Source organism: Dermacentor silvarum, chromosome 10 (assembly GCF_013339745.2).
Source record: "Dermacentor silvarum isolate Dsil-2018 chromosome 10, BIME_Dsil_1.4, whole genome shotgun sequence".
Taxonomy (NCBI): domain Eukaryota; kingdom Metazoa; phylum Arthropoda; class Arachnida; order Ixodida; family Ixodidae; genus Dermacentor; species Dermacentor silvarum.
The window spans coordinates 57,713,803-57,733,012 of NC_051163.1; the positions used below are offsets into that span (position 1 = coordinate 57,713,803).

At 44.4% G+C, this 19,210-nt stretch overlaps 1 protein-coding gene across 1 annotated transcript; it reads right to left on the reverse strand.

Moving 5' to 3' along the window:
• Positions 1-2,472: 2,472 nt before the first annotated feature.
• Positions 2,473-17,980, reverse strand: LOC119431972 (uncharacterized). Its single transcript, XM_037699409.2, has 2 exons — positions 17,749-17,980; positions 2,473-5,963 (listed from the first exon to the last, which is right to left on the reverse strand). Exons 1-2 carry the CDS (start codon positions 17,811-17,813, stop codon positions 3,173-3,175), a joined length of 2,856 nt encoding a protein of 951 aa, XP_037555337.1. The 5' UTR covers positions 17,814-17,980; the 3' UTR covers positions 2,473-3,172.
• Positions 17,981-19,210: the final 1,230 nt, after the last annotated feature.

The window sequence follows — 19,210 nt, forward strand, 5'->3', positions numbered from 1 at the left end:
GTGCTAGTTCACATCAGTTCTCTCATCCCCGTTATTTAGCTGCACCAGAATATTGGTTTACAGCCACGCATATCTAATTGTGTTGTATAAAGAACTATATTTGTTTTGTGCACAAGCATGTTCATCATAGCTGGGCTTGAATGTAGATTCCGCAATGTGTAGTTGACCTGGATAAATTTTTTTTCATAAATTGTGAAATATGGTCTGCTGGATCAGGTGGTTTCAGGTGCAAGCAGTGGTAGCCATGTGCATGTCTGCACGTGTTTTAGTGCCATGTTGCATTTAGTGCAGAGCAAGTTTGTGCTGTACATTTGTCTTGCAGCAGCAGCAGCACCAACTTTTACAAGATTCTGGTTAAGTGCATCATACTTGCAAAAAAATGGTATTGTGTCACGTGCTGGAACCCTCAACCTGTCGCTCAGACCACTGATACGTTCGCTCAGTTTCAAACTCCTACAAAGTGTCCATGCATGCTCCTGAATGATGCCAACAAAGACAGTAATGTTTAACGAGGCTTTGCCTTTTATTTGCCTTTGACCAGTTCAATGCTTACGTTGGATAAATGCAGAATGATGAGATTACGAAAGCCGCCATACGAATACAGCCAGGGTGCTCACATATTGTAGCGGCACCAAAGGTGTGGATACCACAAATCACTCCTGGAGTGTGATGACAAATGCAAACACTGCACTAGGACGCAAGATACAAGCATTTGGGATCAGCACAGTCAGTGACAATTCTGCACATCACGCTGCTGACATGCTCAAGAAAAGTGCAGCAAGCAAGGGCACTCGACAATTCATTCTCGAATTACAGGAGTCCTTTCAACTACCAACAAACTTTGCACAGCAATGAATTGTAAAAGTAGTAAAGGTTGGGTGAGTTGGTAGCTATTCATTATGAAACTGCAGCACACACAAAGTAACGAGGACACAAGGCAAAGGTAACACACCAGCGCTCGTGTGTTAGCCTTGCTTTGTGTACTCGTTACTTGTGTGTGTGCTGCAGTTCCATAATTATTTGCACAGCAAGGTCTGGTAAACAATTAGTGCAGCAACTCGAACGGTGCGCCCAGACAAGGTATTAAAATCAACGCACCACAAAATGTCACAACCATATAAAGTTTGAGCGCAGATTGGCCAGTGCTTTAACTGTAAGAGCCTAACACATTCGTAAATTATAGGAAACCATGAGCTATGTCAGGCCTGTCAGAAGTGCCAAGCTGCACACCAAAATTTACTTGACCATGCACTACCTGGTATGAGCAAGGGATTATCACAATTGCATAGGAATCACTTGTAAACAGGTACAAGGAAGACTAGGAAAAACACACACATAATCAATAAAAGGAACATCCTTTTGATTAATGAACCCATTCAGTGAATGCGTGAACAGCTGTAGAGGCAATGCAAATTGAACAGAAAGGGCCAAACAATTCCATAGACTCGACTACTTCCTATTATGAGTACAAAAAGACACCTCCAAAAACATTTACGAAATCCATGCAGCAGGTCTACTGTGCAACAATTTCAGCATGAATAATTGTAAAACTTTACACACCAACGACCACAGTTGTAAAACCTGCAACAATGGTGCATTAACTCTTTCGTTACCGCACCTATAGAAATCGATCAATTTGAGTGACAGTTCCTCCATACGTTGTTAAACATTTCTAGTGGAATGCTTCTACTAGCAACATCATGCACCTTCTTAAATAATGACTCAACTACTGTCAGATTTAATCATTTTTCGAAGTTTAGGGAGTTAGGCAAAATAAAACTTCGACTGGCGGAGCTGTTGAAACTAGCCTCCAGGGCTTCTTGCACTTCCTCAATAAAAAGATGCAACATTTGTGCTTTGGTCAGCTCGGCAACAATTTTTAAATGAAAGCAGCAGTGAAGACACTAAAGATTCTTTCGCATTGCCAATTTTCCAATCCCACGTAGAGGCAGTTTTAACGGTGTCAAAAAAGGGTAGATATGCTCATGAGTGCGTGTTTTAATAATTGTGTTAGACTAATATCAAATGCAACTTTATTTTTCCCACCGTGGGTTGCTTTTATCCATCAGCGTTTGACAGCGTACGCACAAATTATTACAAGCAATCCTTCGTGTCGTGTGGGGTTTTCACTCAAACAAAAGCTCACAGCTGATTTAAGACCGACCTTCGACAGAAGCCCGACTAGCTGTCTAATCTCTCAATTTAAACACCATCCGAGAGCAAGTGCCCTTATTCATTAGAGTACAATATTTTGCAAGACTCCACTGTACAACACTGCACAACACTGTACAGGAGCTGAACAAGGCATGTGCAGGTTCCAGCGACAGTTGATTACCTGTTTTCATGCGAGGCTACTGCTTTTCCGCATAGCGCGGGCATATCTATGGCTAGTATAGATGCCAACAAATATTCATAAAATTTTACCTGTGTGATCTGACATACAAAAGTTGGGGTCTAGGAACCAAGTGCATATTTTGTATATTTCAGTTTTTTTTTTTTTTTTTTACTCTTAGTACTTATACTAAAAATAGCAAATTATTACTTTCGTGTTCCTTGAGGTGCTTTTTTTGAAGCATCACATAGAAATTCTCAAAATTTGCCTGAGCAATTACTACTGCTACATATTCATTCAAAGCACCAGTGATCAGGCTATAAATTTATGTACGTTTATGTACAAGTTAATTGTTAAAATGTAAAAGCATAAAAAAGCTGTACATTTCATGTGGTAACGAAAGGGTTAAATAATTGATATATTACCAAAAACAAAAAGCAAGACCTGCTGCTTTTCATATACACATGCGTGATTTAACTATGCAGGATACTTCTAGCACACATTAAAGAAAAGATACATTTAAAAGACAACTATCATTAATTAAGAAGGCATTAATGAAAGCATAAAAGCTGCATAGGTTATAAAATGCACATAAATGGTACATGTGCAACCTGCACTTGTCTTACATGGATGTACCTTCGTAGTTATACCTCACAAAACATCGTAGTAATTAATGCTATTTCACATTCATTCTCATTCTTTGGCCCAACTGAACACGTTTTACGTGAATAAAGCGCTATTATGAACATAATATAAGATGGGGAAAAAAATTAGACAGTAATATGTTTTCCATCTGGATGATAACATTGCAATCTCTTGCAATGGCATGTTAACACCCTGTCAGACTACAATGTCCGTTACCTTCAGATGGGAGAATATGTTCAGCCAACAGAAGATGTTCAGACAGTCTATTTGCAGTGCACCTTCTGGGTGCGGCCAGCAAGTGACGGGCACTTGGCACACACCTGTGATGGCAAACAGGTTCGTGGTGATGTGCCGACGGGCATTGCGCATCGCCTCGGGCGCACCGCGCGGCCCGGCAATGCTGGCAAGATGGTTCTGGAAGGAGTCCGTCTGACAGAGCTCCTCAAAAGCCACAGCAGGATACCGCTGGGTACCAAACTTCTCCGGCTCCATGGCAAACTCGACAGCCCGGTTGAGGTACGAGACGTTACGCCGAAGGATTTCGTGAATTTCAAAGATGGTCTCCCGGAAGCTGGGCTTCTCCCAAATCTTGAGGGAAGTCAGGACGTGATTTGCCAGCAGCTCGCGAGCAATCACCTGCAGCTCGGACAGCTTGGTGGTAATGTAGCCAAAATGGGTGAGCGTTGTGTTCCCCTTCAACATGTCCACAAATGCTTCGGTGCAAGCAATGTTGCAGGCCGCAAACTCCATCTCCATGAACAGCACAGACCGGTTCTTCTTCAAGCCCCTCATGACTGTTTCCAGCGCCACGCTGTCAGCGCTGCAGGAGTTCATCTGAATATGCTTCAACGTCTTCGTTGTTACCAGTAGCTTGGCAAACCTCCTTGCTGCGGAACCGTCCATAGTGGCTTGGGATTCTATGCAGAGAAACTTGAGGCACGAAACCGTAGCCAGTGCAACAAACAGGTCCTTGAGGCAATCAGCATCGAGGTCGACGCTCGAGTCCAAGTGCACCGATGTGATACGGTCGGCATGCATGCGGAGGCTCGCCGAGAGCTGGAAGACACCTCGAATGTCATAGCAGCTCAGTCGCACGCGGTCATAGGCAGCGGTGCGGTTTAGAGCGGCTGTGACTGCCCGTTGGTCCTCTTCGTCCTCTGCTTCAACACAGCCTAGCATCAGCTCTTTCAGTACACTGTTGCTCCCAAGTGCTTCGACGAGCGAAACCACTCCCTGCGAGTTGATATGGTTAGCCTCAAGGTTGAGCTTCTCCAGGTGCATATTGAACTTCAATGCCTGCGCCAGCCGGATTGCTCCAATGTCATCGATGAGGTTGTCCCTGAAGTCTACTTCAAGGAGACCGGTGTTAAGCTCCAAAAGGATTGCGAAAGACCTGGTTTCTGCTTGTGCAAGGTTGCATGCGGACACCTCCAAACACTTCAGAGTGGTGTTGGTCTTTAGAACTTCAGCAAGCCTGTCAATGCCACCCGGAGCAACGCGGCACCCATGAATCTCCAGTTTCTCGAGGCTACAATTTGTCTTCAGCCCCTCTGCAATGAACACCAGTTGCTGTTCATCGAAGCATGGCACATCACTCAGCGACAGCTCTCGCAACTTAGGAGACGTGGCGAGGAATTCGCCAAGGAAACGTGCTCCGCCGGTTCCGAGGGCATTGTCGTCAAGCCAAATAAGCTCAAGGTTGCTGTTGCGACACAGTCCCTTCATGAGCTCTGTACCGGCCTCAGGTGACATGTCATTTTCCAGGAACTTAACCTTGCGTATGCACTTTGCCCTCGCTATCATGTCACCAATGCGTGCAGCTGCACTTGGCGTGACAGACAGTTGGGAAATGCAAATACATTCGAGCGCAGGCATCTTGCACAGCGAGTAGACAAGCGTGCGCTCTGTGGCGGGTAAGAAATCCCAACAGGCAATGGCCAAGCGCTTAAGGCCCCTGTTGCAGGCCAACGCGTCACAGAGTATCTGTGGGTAACCGGATGCCACAGCAGTCTTGTCTAGGTGCAACGTTTGTATGCACTTGTGCCTTTTGAGGAGCAAGTGGAATAGGATGCAGGCATCGAAGACCCAGTTGTCGTTTGAGTGCACGACCACCGCTTCGTCGAGAGAACAAACGCAGAGTTTGCGCGGCTCTTCTTCCTTCAGTTCAATGTCGACTCTCATCAAGATGCGGTTGAATGTCCTCAGGTTGTCCAAAATCCAGCAGGGCTTCGTGTCCGTCATCGAGCATGGCAGTTCCATACTGAGGCCGTCCCTTTGAAATTCCATTTGTATTTCTTGCAGGCGCTTCACGATGTCCTCCACTGGTGGCAACTCTGGACAGTTGTTGTGCAAGTGCAGCGCGTACAGATGGCCTGTGCCAGTGGCAACGGTCATGGCTACAGCTCGTCCATGGTGAGCCTCATCGCTACTAGCGAGACTTTTCCAACTCTTTGATGATCGTGCAAATGGCTTGGTACCTGGTGGGTAGCCAGAGGAGGGCCTGCAGGTCATTGCATCAGTCTTGCTGTTGGAACGGTCATGCGGAACTTTTTCTGCCAATGGCCTGCGCTGTTGCCCACTGCGTTCGGGCAGAGACGCGCACCTGGGTTCAGCTCTGCAACGCCTGGGCAAGCTGGACACATGGCTCACAGGCAAGTCACTCGAATTGTTTGTACTTAGCATAGGTCGGGACTTCGGTTTACTTTCTGTAGAATCCCGGACACCACTTGCGTGGCTGTGCCAACTGCGCTGCCCATTCCTGGGTGATTTGGTGGTCTTGTCTGCACGCCTGCTGTTGACCGCAGCGGGTGCAGAGGCATCACCCCCACCTCTCGTGCCAATGGGGTCTATGCGCCTGTACGCCAACTGGTCAGCAGCAAAATCACGAACAGGAACTGAAGGTGCCGCCCCACAAGCCACATTTAGCTTGCCAGTGATGTCTGCTGCTGTGTTGCTGTTGGCAGCATGGACCAACTGGATGTCAGGCCTGCAAAAAAATTAATAAAAATAAAGTTAGTCTTACTTTACTGACACCACAGCAACACAGATCACATTTACTCAAGCTCAACTATGAAAATGCAAGCCTACAGCTCTGGTTAAAAAAAATTGCAGTTTCGCCAGTAACACGAAACAGTTGCATGATAGCTGGCACAGTAATGTGTGGTAAACCTTTTACTACTTTGTGCGGTGCTTCTTTACGTGAACACTGGCAAGCACGAGCAAGCTATTTCCTTTCGAGAAGTTAAAGAAGTGTCAGTCGTATTCGTTTGTGGAAGTTGCAAGCTCCAGTGGCAAAGTCGAAACACGTGGCTTTTTTTTTTCCACCTCCTTAGCTATCTAGACTTAGCCAATTATTTCTACTAAAACAACACTTAGCTTCTTACTGACAGATTCATTCAGCTTTTCTCAAATTTAGACTTCAGCTACCCCGGTAATAGACCATACACTATCCTGCAAGAAGACAGGGCATCTGTAATCATCGTCATCAGCCTATATTTATGTCCACTGCAGGACGAAGGCCTCTCCCCGCGATCTCCAATTACCCCTGTCTTGCGCCTCCTCCTCCTGCTAAGGACATCTGTACCATCCAGTAAACCTTAAGAAGAAGCCGAGCACTAAAAGAACACTAATGAAGATGAAGCAGACACGCTCAATCGTTGTCATTACATGTTGAACACTTAATTTAGAACCACCTCCACAACTGGGAACAGGACGTACTATAACACGAAGAAGGCGTGGACGCCAGCTCTATCCAGTACACAGATTTCATTAGCCAATCATGGCAGCTGCGGGCCCAATCATGCTCTTCAGGATCAGTATTGTCCACTGGTGCAGCATAGGCAGAGAGGCCGAGAGGTAGAATCCTGGACTGCCAATCTGTTGGTTGCAAGTCTGAATCCTCGCAGAACAAGGGAGTTTTTCTTTTCTCGCGATTTTCTCGAAAATAATTTTGGGATTCCAGTGCAGTAGGGGACATCACAATGCAACTTGTGAATTATAACAGCCTGCTACTAGGATGTGCCGATCGAAGTGCAGTAGTTATTCGAAGAATCATGCCAACAATATATTGAGCACCTGTTGATACCTTATATGATTGAACCATTCCATGCCGAATCGCTAACCATTCTTCTTTTCAGTTCAGGTTCGGTTCTGGTTCAGTTCCTCACAAGATTGCAGTTCAGATACAGTTTTCGGTTAGAGTTCGGTTCGACACATTGAACCTATCTCGCCACTCAAAAAATATACCTGATGTGAAACACAAGGAAAGAAGCAAACCCGGTATGCGACAACACATTGATACAGAGAGCAAACACCCAGTTGTCTACCTTCAAACTTGCAGCACAAGTCCAATCAGAAGCGTTTCAACATGTATAGTACACATATGAAATATTACTGTCCTCAGTGCTTTTTGCATTTGATGCACTGCCTTGGCACGCACAATAGTGCACACAGTGCCTGAAGGGGTAATGCCATACGATGTTAGCTTATACTATTGCAGCAACATCAAACCAGTTTTTGCATGAAAAAAAAAAAAAAAACTTATTTGATTCACCGGTTAACCAGAGTGACTGGTCATTCGGTTAATACTATCCGGATATTTGGACAGCCTGATATTTGTTCTTCTGTACTTGTGCCGAAATGACCTCTCTTTCTCTCTTGTATTCTTATATTTGTAGTTATATTTTGCAACTGCCCGTGCAAACCCGATATCTGCTCTGGTTAACCTCCTTACCTTTCCTTTTTTTAAACACCAAATATTCGGGTCCAAACATTCACATATCCGGGTAACCGGTTATTTAAACTGGATTTCCTGAATATCCGTTTCTTGAAAGCTGGATAAGCGGTTTTTGAGATCGCATTCACTTCCCTCCATTTAAAAGGAATAGTCAGTTTGACGGATATTCGTAAGCAGTAGTTTATACGCTAAACTGTTGACAAGGCATGGTCAAATGCAAACAATAGTTTAGACAAATGAACACTGGGTCATCAAAGCAGTAATGCCACGAAGACAAAGGCAATGTTTGGTGCTTGTAGAGTGAATGGTCAGGATAGTTGTGTGCACAGAGAGGCCCAGCACATATCCAAATACACGTCAGGGTCCCATACCCCCTTGTGTCAGTGGCGCATACCTATCGGGAGGATTAGCCAAGGAAGGGCATACCCAATGGGCCAAGCACACAGTTTCCCAGATACGAGAAATTCAAGAATTACAGTGAAGCCATTCAATAACATCCACTGTTCCACTTAGAAGTCTATCTGCTTTAGAGATGCCTATGAAGCAAGATTATATGTATGGGTTGTATGTCGGGAATTATTGTTTCAACCGGAATCACAGATGTGCGGCTCACTGGAACTGCTTTGGCAGTTAAGATTCCACGCTGCGTGACGACACACGGATGTACATGCGAAACACCGGGGAAGAGGCAAAGAAAGGTTAACTTTAAAAGACAATACAGCAGATTGTGGTTAGGTTTGCCCTCCTACCCGTGCCACTCCTGAACACCCCCGTCACCAATGCACCTATTACAGGCAGCGCCACCAATCTGCAGGCAACGAACTGAAGACCAATGCTGTGCTGACAACACACAGTTTCCAGATGGAAATAAAACGCTAATTTATAGCATTCATGCCATGACAGATAAAAAGTAGATGCCAAAAGTCAGCGCTACTGAAGCACTGGCTCTTGCTATCTTGGTGGTGGACTCTTGGCTTCACATTTTTGTCACCTGCCAAATATCTAAAACTTCAACACTCGTGGCACCGACAGAATAAGCTGCAAATACTAGCACCTTGGTCCCACGAGGCACTTTAAATCATGATCAAATCTGATTAGGATCTATTTTATCGATCACATTGACCGACTTCTGCAGCTTCCGCAAATGATCACCTTGTGACTGCCAAATATTTAGAACTATATTCTCTTGGCCCAATCCGTTTGTGTAATTATCTGCTCCAAGCAGCTGCAACTAACACTATCGTTTGATAACCGTCCGTGCTTTAAATGAAGAGCCATTATATGTTCACCACACCCAGTACTGTCGAGGCTTTGAATCCAAGCTAGTTCGAACTTTGGGAAATTTTTTTGTGCTGCCGAGATAAAAGTTAAAACAGAAGAAGCAGACATCTGTTGTTTATACCTCTGCATAACTACCCATTAACAAGTGGAGCGTGATTCTTTCTCTACAAGACAATTCTGGCTTAATGTTCCAGAAGTGAACATTTGATTGGGCTGCTCAAAAAACATGTCAGGTCCCCAACTACGCTTGTGACTTAAGATATTAAGCAAAAGGATTGCAAAAGGATGGTTCTATATTATACAGCCCCTACTTTCAGCAGACAAATTAGGAACTTCAGGCAGCTCTGGGTGCAACGCAGCATGGTGAAAAGCAGTCCGCAGCTAAACCCTTCAGTAATTGGATGGTGGGCCTGCAATTGTATTGGTATTGTCATGCCAAACGAGCAACCATCAAGGAGGAGCTCAAAAGACTAGCCTGTGAAAATGACTTGAACACTTCCAGCTAGACAAACTATGATGCCCTCAAAGTGGAGCAGTTCGTGGAATGCTTTTCCCCGTCTCTGCAACTTGCAAACATGGTCTTTCATATAGTGGCACAGCAGTTGATGAAATCCGGAAAAGGCCATGTTTATGCTCAATTTGAAAAACTTTTCTTGCTAATTTTGTGTACACCGTGATTCAGGCTCAGCCTGATCAGGTACTGTATTCACACTCCCGAGTATACGCCAGCGCAAAAGACTGGATAAGTGCCTGTTGAGTGTAGACAGGTACAGGCAGCTGTTCCATCTTTTACTACCATGCGTCATCCTGTTTAGTACCATTTCTATGAAGATGAACTTGTACCAACTAGGCCAACAACAAGTCCCACTCAAGCCAGCGGAGTTTTGTCAAATCTACATATTTTTCTGGGTAAAGTAGAGGCTTCCTTGAGTGACTATGAAACTAGGCCAGAGCCTGATCGCATGCTTCCACTCGGTCAAAGCAATCAAGAGTACACAGATTGATTTCAGACTAGTGTCTTTCAGCAACAAGCCCTGCCAGTGATCTGTTTTATCACGAAAAAACTGGCAGCACAAACAACCCACAGCTTTATTTGCCTACCTCCTCAAAGTTTAGTGTGGCTGCTGTTGGATTTTTCACTGGGTAACTAGTACCCATCAGGGGAGGTTGTGTAATCAAGACTAAACTGACCCTAGAGACAGTGTAATCATGGGCGGTGACTTGGTGCATTCATGCTGACACTAGGGTATGATGTGCCCTCACAAGTAGATATTATGTTAAAAGATGACCAAGATACCATTCCGTACGTATCAACAGGTGCTGCGCACAACTTTTCATGTGAGCTAAAATCTATTCAGCTTCGCTGCAATGACCAAGAGAACCAGCTTCGACGTTCCAACCCAATATTTGTTCGTATTCCTGATTATTCCTCAGAAACTTGGTCTGCTTCTGAGGGCAAAGTAACTGCCTTTTGCTCAACCCATCTCGGTATCACAATGGAGCCATCTCAGATCAAATGGGTACATCACCTTGGTCACTACCAAGAACCAAAATCCAGACCTGTTATCGTAAAATGAATGCTTTTCAAGGACAAGCGGCGCATAATGAAAAAAGGATTCAAATTCAAAGGCACTGCATATGCTGTATCAGAATACTTTTCACTCCAAACGCGCACCGCAAGAAAAAAAAAAAAAGAAGGCTGCCCAATTGCGCAAAATCTAAAACCACCACTTTTAAACTTCATGCTGACAGACTAAGGATACATAATTCAGTATACATGTACGATACCACCTTGGACACTGTAAAAGCATCTTCAAGACAGATAGTTCAACTTTCAAAAGGTCTGGCTTCTGCGCTGTTAGTCTACACATGCAAGCAACGTTCACAGATTTTGCTGTGTCGTAAACTAACATACGCAGCCTCATACGAAAATGCATCGATTCGTATCTAGACAATAGTGACTAACACACTGCTACTAACCGAAACATGGTTAGATTTGGGCATCTCAAACTTGAGGTCCTGTGGAAATGCGACGAGTACATCATCATCATCAGCCTAAATTTATGTCCACTGCAGGACGAAGGCATCTCCCTGCGATCTCCAATTACCCCTGTCTTGCGCTAGCTGATAACAACTTGTGCCTGCAAATTTTCTAACTTCATCACCCCACCTAGTTTTCTGCCGTCCTCGACTGCACTTCCCTTCTCTTGGTATCCATTCTGTACCTCTAATGGTCCACCGGTTATCTATCCAGTGCATTACATAGCCCGCCCAGCTCCATTTTTTTTCTAATATCAATTAGAATATCGGCTATCCCCGTTCGCTCTCTGATCCACTCCGCTTTCTTCCTGTCTCTTGCAATATATTGCAAAGATTTATCAAACAGGAAAGGAGGTGGAGTACTCAGTGCAGCAAAAAAAAGCATATTTCGTCTGCACTACATCATCTTTCAAATCGCTTTTTTCCGTGTCTGCTTATAAGCTTCCAGATTCCCAAAAGCCACTACTAACCTTTTCGGTGACAGATCTAACAACCTCCTGCTCAAGTAGCACTCGTGACTTCATTCAATTGCCATCAGATCTTTCTCTCACTCAATTAGTTCACTGCACTATGTCCATAACAACATGACAGCCTAATATCCTGTGACACCAATTTCAGTGACCATTCACTCCTGTCTGCAAAGTTCACTTTATCTAAAATTTTCACATACTCCTGCACAAAAGCATATTCTCAATTATAACAAAGCAAACTTTGAAGCTATTAACCAGGGTCATTTGTGCTTTTCTGAAACCTTTCTTCCGGCTTTCTCTTTTTGAACAGTAACTGAAAACTGGTAGCTGTACAAAAACAAGCTCACAGATTTAATATATAAGCACATAACACTCATACGTTTAGAGTTAACCCACCTAAAACATGGTTCAACAGATGATTACACACGTTGCAGAACAAAGCGTCTCTTCAAGGCTTCCCAGTGCTTAGGAACAGCATTATCCCCGGCCAAGCACAAGGCTGCAGAAAAAGGAATACTGCTCTGCCATTCGGAAAGCAAAGTTTTTATCTTGCGACCTTCAATCACCAATTAAAAGCAACCCCCAGGATATTATGGAAGACAATCTCTACTAACACCACAGCCGATATATAATTATTAGGCCCAGAGGTGTCTACGAACGCGAATGAAAAAATGCTCGTCTGTTTCAAATAAACACTGCACTGACGTCTTCACAAAAGGAGATATTTCGAACATATCATCCACAAACGATGTAAATTACAGCTATACAAGTCTCATCATCAGTTACACAGGCATTTCATCACTAATCAATAACCTTAAGATAACTTGAGGTTAAGCGCAAGAGAGCACGTAGAACAAAAGGGAATGAAGACCTTATGATATTGGCATGCACGGGAGTAGACGACATTAACACTAAAATTCTCAAAATACCGTTTTTGTTTCTAGTGTAATTCTGTCAGTTTCTTTTAACAATCTTTACCAACCAGTGAAATACCACACGAATGAAAAACTGGTAATGTGATACACGTCTTTAAAAGCAGCAATAAAAGCATCGCTAGCGACAACCACCCTATATCGTTAACCAGTGTTGTATGCAAACTTCTTGAACATATCATCACCTCTAATAATTTTCAGCACTTTGAAGACAAGCTTTTTTCCACGCAAACCACCATGGCTTTAAAAAATATTTTCTTGCGACTCCCATCTCATCGAATTTACTAACTCATTTATGTATATGGATGAAAGCTTGGACGCAGATTGCATATTCATCGACTTCGCTAAATCCTTCGATTGCAATGCACCCTGTCAACTAATATCTAAACTTTCCTTACTGAACTTGGATTCATCAACTTTATCCAGGGTGGGGAACTTTCTCTTATACCGTCAGTAGTTTACTGTTGTTAATTCCTTCTCTTCTAATGTAGCGTTCTCGGCCCACTATTATTTCTAATCTATATTCATGACCTACATCCTACTTAACCTCTTTTCTTCTTTCTGGGGTTTTATTTGCCAAAACCAGTTATGATTATGAGGCACGATATAGTGGAGGGCTCCGGATTAATTTTGACCACCTGTGGTTCTTTAACGTGCACTACAACTTAAGCACACAGGCGTTTTTGCATTTCGCCTCCATCGAAAATGCGGCTGCCGCGGTCAGGATTAGATCCCGCAACCTCGTGCTCAGTAGTGCAAACGCCTTAGTCGAGTGAGCTACCCCAGCGGGTGCCTATGTAACCTCTAGTATTCAACTTTTTGCTGATGACTGTGTAATCTATCATAAAATTCACTCAACCTACCAGACCATTTCGCTCTTCAATATTACCTTAATGTTACAACCAACTGGTGCTCACTTTGGCAAATGTTGCTCAACACAGAAAAATGTCAAGTTGTAACCTTCACCTGCAAGCCACAATATTCTGTTTTCAACTACTTGCTTAATAATTCTGACGTATCCTGTGCAACATGCTTTCGTATTTCTCAGTACATACACTTTGCAATTCAACCTGCACCATGATATCATTTCGGTATTGTGCGACAGAAGCAGTGTAGTACGGAACGGCATTCCTGGAACAAGTTTTTTTTTTTTTTTTTTTTTAAGTGCAAGTGCTTTATTCATTCTTCAAATGAACATGATTACACAGATATCTGGACTGATAGCCAGGGAAGGCTAGTTTCAGGTCTAGTGTCAAAATATAACAGACAGGTCAGGTGCAGAATGTATGCAGAATGGTGGCGTTCCTTTTGGGAGGAACGCCACCATTCTGTTAAGGGTCGGTGTAACTGCAACGGTAACTAGTTAGGTTTACGAAGGAATGGCGTTCCTTCTGTAAACGTTCCAGACGCTCGCACATACGCGGCACACCATGCAGGGCGGATGGGTGCCGTGTGAGGCGCAAAGAACTACCGCTTGCCTGTCAGGTGACTATGGTGCGTTTTTTTTTTTTCGAGAGTTCTCCGTTATATTCTTTTATGACTAGGCTTCAAGACTGTCACGCGACGCTCCCTCCTGTAGTTTCTTTCCTCCATGCTGGCATGCCCGCCTAGCACAGAGGAACGATGACATCGAAAACTTCCAGTCCTCACGTGACTCGCATTCGTCATAACCCTATCGACCAATCCTGGTTTTCACTTCACAAGAGGTAAGCGATGCCAGTATCCGAGTTTAATATCTTGCTTTTCTAAGGAATTGCTCGGGATTGCAGGTTTGGACACCTCAAAGAAAAGTGCGAGCTCGTTGTCGCCAGTTGCTGAATCCCAAGGTTTAAGCTATCATGGATCCCAGACAGTTCTATGCGAGACCAGGCGACCGTCAACATAAAGACAGAGCTGGCTGCAGTGACCAAACCAGCCAGCTCAGATGTTGCCACCTCGTCCGCGCCCAAAGATTTCCTCTCATTCAGGCACCAATACCTTCCAGCCGAGGAACAGGATGAGCTGTCGCGGTACCTGCTGGTACCAGTTGACTACCCGCTGTCACAGATGAACTCCGAGAGACTCGCCCAACTTTTCCTCAAGTACAACACGGCAGTACCCTCAAGCGCTTCGGTGGAACGGCTCTTCAACATTGCCAACGAAGTGATGACAAAAAAAAAAAAAAAAAACGGGTTCGTCTGTCGGACGCCCACATCGAGATGCAACTCTTAAGGCTGATTCACACTAAGCCGACACGACAACTATTTTGGTGTGCCGACTGATGACAGCAGTTTACAGGACGAAAAACGCTGTGGCCAATGGTTTAAAGTAAGGAAAACGCTGTTGCCAACAGTCGGCAGACCAAAATCGGTGCCCTGTCGGCGTACTGTGGATCAGCCTTTACAGAGTTCAAACAAGGGACTTTACTAAGTTGTGAATATGTATTCTCGACATTTCCCCCCCTCATACTGCAATAGTGAATCAGCATTCATTAAACGCCTATATATTGCTCCTTTCGATGTGGTTTCTTGTGCAAGAAATTTAATTATATTGGTGCATGTGAGTAACTTTCTATTTGCACATTGAAGCGCAGTATCCTGACTGCATTTTAAAACCGAAGTGGAAAGTGCCATATGTGTTGCACTTGTAACATACGAGTACCAAAGTTGCAGTCATACATGTATGGAGTATGTCCGGTGCTCCCTGAAAAAATTCACCTAGGTGCGTTTCATTGGATTCTTTTAATCTCCAGATAATCTGCTGCTGGCGATGTTCAAATTCGTATAACATATGTAGTTCGATGTGAGTATTAAATTGTTCACTTTATTTCGCCTCAGGATTACCCAACACTATATTCTATTTTTTAAAAATCAAATGTAATGTTAATGTAACGACACATTCTAATGTTTGAAGTGTAACTAGAACACGTCCCTTTCGCATTAAAGTAACTTGTAACAGGAACTCATTTCAGATTGGGAAGGAACGAGGAATGAGCTTTCGTTCCTGTTTTAGAGGAACGTGTATAACACTGGACAGAAGCCATCGCCGGTATCTGTATGTTTGAATGTGAAACACTGATGATTATTCTCAATTCCTTGAAGGAATAAAGAAGTCCACTCAATTTGTTTTCGTGCATATTGCATCAACAAAAGCAATCGCATGCATAACACAGGACCGAGACTCTACACACATCGTGCTCGAACTTCCGGCGCGTTGGAACGTTTTTAATGCGTAAGCATTCTAGGGCTACAACCCTCGGAAATCAGCGTGTCTGCAACGCGCGGCACCAAGCGCTCCATAGATATAAATGGGGTCCTACGGGGATATATATATGACAATGCCTTATGACTACGTATGACTACTGAGATTTACAATTATTACCATATATATATTTTCAGCAGTAAGTGCTTTTTCGTGCTTCCATCGCTTCAGCTTTGAAACCTATACCACTTCAGCGACATGGGACACAGCTGTCATTTGTGGCTGACATGTTAAAACGCTTGCTCTCAATGCACTGACTTCAAGCATCCACATCAGACAAGCTTTGTCGTCCGCCCATTCCTATAGTACGGAAAATCTACGCGTCCTGCCTTTTCTTTCTTTGTTCAGCGAAGGTTTAACGGTCTTAACCTTTCGTTGCATGCTGTCCACTATAGTGGACAAATTTCGGCAATTTTTTTAGCAAGTTTAGTGCTTCACAGAAGTTCTTGTGCATAGTGTGAGCTTCAGTAGACAACAGAAGTTTTCTATAGCTGCCCTAGAGGGTGCTACTGATCACCGTCTTTCCCCAACTCAGCTTCAAAGGTAGCGTCCTGTTGCTCCGGAGCACTGGATAACTCACGTGCGTCCCCACAATTTTACAACTCTCGTGACATTGTAGTTGGGTGCTTATGACTGTCTACATAGGATAGAAGAAGCCTTCAGAGGCAACACCTGTAAATATTGCGGCTGAGAGAAGCCAAGTTCTTTCTGTGGGACACATTTTCTAAAGTGTCCACTGTAGTAGACAATGCATGAGTGGAACAACATGTGCATAGGAGCATAGTATAGTCTTAGCTCCTGTCACTTTTGATTGGATTGTGTTTGATTTTTGCCTCATGCTTCCACGTAATAACACCTTGTTCATTATATTATCCAGCGAGCCATTTGAAAGAAAAAATTAACTGAGTTACCAGCAGCTCCTGCAGCAGCAAAAATGATTAAAGGCACCTGTCAAAGCAAGTTTACCGGCTGCCACAGGCGTTATGACAACGTCAGGAATTTTTCCCGTGAGGAATATTGTACAGCACAAACATGTAAAATGTCAGTTGGCAAGTGCAGAGCGACATATATAATCGTGGTGTCGGGGTTTCGGTTTCAAACCCAAGTTCACCCAGTCATTTGAGAGTCATTTTAACAAAATGTGACTAGCATCAGCTCTTTGCAATGTCTTGCTTTAGATGCAGAATTGTTTTTGAACTTTCCTTAACAGGGGGAGGGAGAGTCATATGTGAACATTCTGCTGGAATGGTGTAGCAATGTCGATAGGTAAATTTTTCACTCGTCTCACAGTTATGCATACTTGTGTATTGTAAATGAAGCTTTGAAATTGCATAACGATGTCCGTTTTTTCCCTTTCCGTCTTCCACAAGGGCATATTCAACTGCAATTTTAAAGTTGTGTAAGGATGTCTCTTGTCCCCCTAGTTCTCCTTAAAAAGAGGAGTTTCTGTTTTGAAACCAAGTCCAGTCGCACAGGGGGGCGCTACCGTAGTCGACCGGCCCGGCATCCCGACGAGCCCTGCCCCTGCGTTCTTCGTCCCCAGCACTGGCGTCCACGGCAGACGCATACAACAAATGATTGCGTGAAATGCAAGGCATAAGGGGCTACTACGCAACTGCAAGGTATACCGGCAGATTACCGGCAAAAGTGACTTTTTTTTTTTTTTTTCGTATTCCACTACGCAGAGTAACTTTCGTCGCATCCAAACTTTTCTAACGTTTCGAACAGGCACTTCGCTTATTGGAGCAAAACTGTCGGCACCTACACTCACTGCAGCTGATGCGCATGTTGCCCACTGTAGTGGACATTCTGTACCTTGTTAAATAAATATTTCAAGGCATAGAAGCCATTTTCCTGGTTTTCTGGACGCACATTGATAGAAATCTAAAGGGACCCACGATTTGCATGCGCAATTTTTCTTCATGCAGCAAAGGGTTAATTTGACGTCTCGCCTATGACACCGTGCACCGGCCAAGAACTGTCCTATGCTCTTCGCGGCTTCCATGACCCTTCTGTTGGATGATTGACGGGTCTAGCGAAAGAGTGACAGAATAATAATAATAATAACATTACCTTACTCGGCTCCTGCCACGACCGCGGCCCCGGGGTGCGGGTTGGTTGGTCGGTGTTGCTGCCATGCCAAGGCAGCGGGCATTCGAGACCCCAGGCGTCAAAGGCACTACCGGGACAGCGACGGACAGCTGCCAACGAACACCTACGCTGCGCTAGCTACACAGTGCACACAAGAGCGTTGGTGCGCACGGCTGCAACCCGGCCACACCAGGCCACCCGCAATGCATCCTGGGAAGGAAGGAGAGAGGGATCAATCATGGGGGAACATGGAGGAAAGAAATGTGGGGGAAGGAAAAAATATTTTTCCTTTTTCACATCTTGTGGGGATGCCAAATAAACCCTCCCCAGAGAAAACTCTTTAGGCGAGCTCCTTCACACGAAAAGTGGGAGATGAAGACGAAAACTTGCAACCCGGAAGACGGTTGGCGGAATGGGCTGATAGCGTCGCGGCGAAGCAGACGCCACGCTAGCCCATTCCGCTGGGAAAGAAAACTCCACTCAGACTCGGTAATAAAAGTTCATTCTCTCTCTCCTTTCTCTATGAAAGACGGTGCGGTGCGAGGGAACGCACATCAACAGAAATAAACTTATGTGGCAATATACAGCTATGCAGTGCTTTCGTTCGTCCAAAGCGTTGGTTTGTCTGTTCCCTCGTGAACTTGGTGCTTGCTGCAACGTTGGTTCTTCGGGAACATTATTATCATTTTTGCGTTGTTTTCATGCTTTCACGCAAAAATAGCGTTTCTTTCTTTTTTTTTTTTTTTTTTGCCGTGTGTTCTAATCGCGTAGTAAGGGCGGCATCTTCGGCTTGCTGGACGGTCCAGAGGGGTCACTCTACCAGAGGTTTTCCTTCAAAGAAAAAATTTGTGACGCAGAAGGCGCGCGCTCTACGTCGTGCCTCCTGCACGCCACGAGCGCGCAAGCAACCGCCTGCGCGGTTGCTTCCATTCCAGCAGGCACTGTAACGCTAGCAACGCGTAGTCAGATGCGCCGCTGCGCCGACACAGCGTTGCCGATAGCGTCACTCCGGCTCTTACAGCCATAGAGTTTCACACTATATGCTTACGGCGGTTCCAGTTCCAGCATAGAACAAAGAACCGACTTTACCAGTCGGTTCAGTGACTTTACCATGACTGATTTACCACAGCATAGTGAGTGTACAGTTTCCATGGGTCATACCAGCGTTACTAGATTACCTCTAATCTAGTAACGTTGGGTCATACAACGCCTCCTATTATAGGAGGGAGGACTTGGGTCATATGCATATGGCGTGATTGTGAAAAGCATGGAGGAAGGTTTCCTTCCTCCATCCATGGTGAAAAGCATCTGAAAAGGAAAGGGCATGAAAGTAGGCATAGAAAAGACAAACAAACGAAGGAATTTTTTTTTTTTAATAATCCGCCAAATATGTTACGGCATGTTGAGCTAGTATTTACTCTGAGTAGTAATAAATGTATGAAGT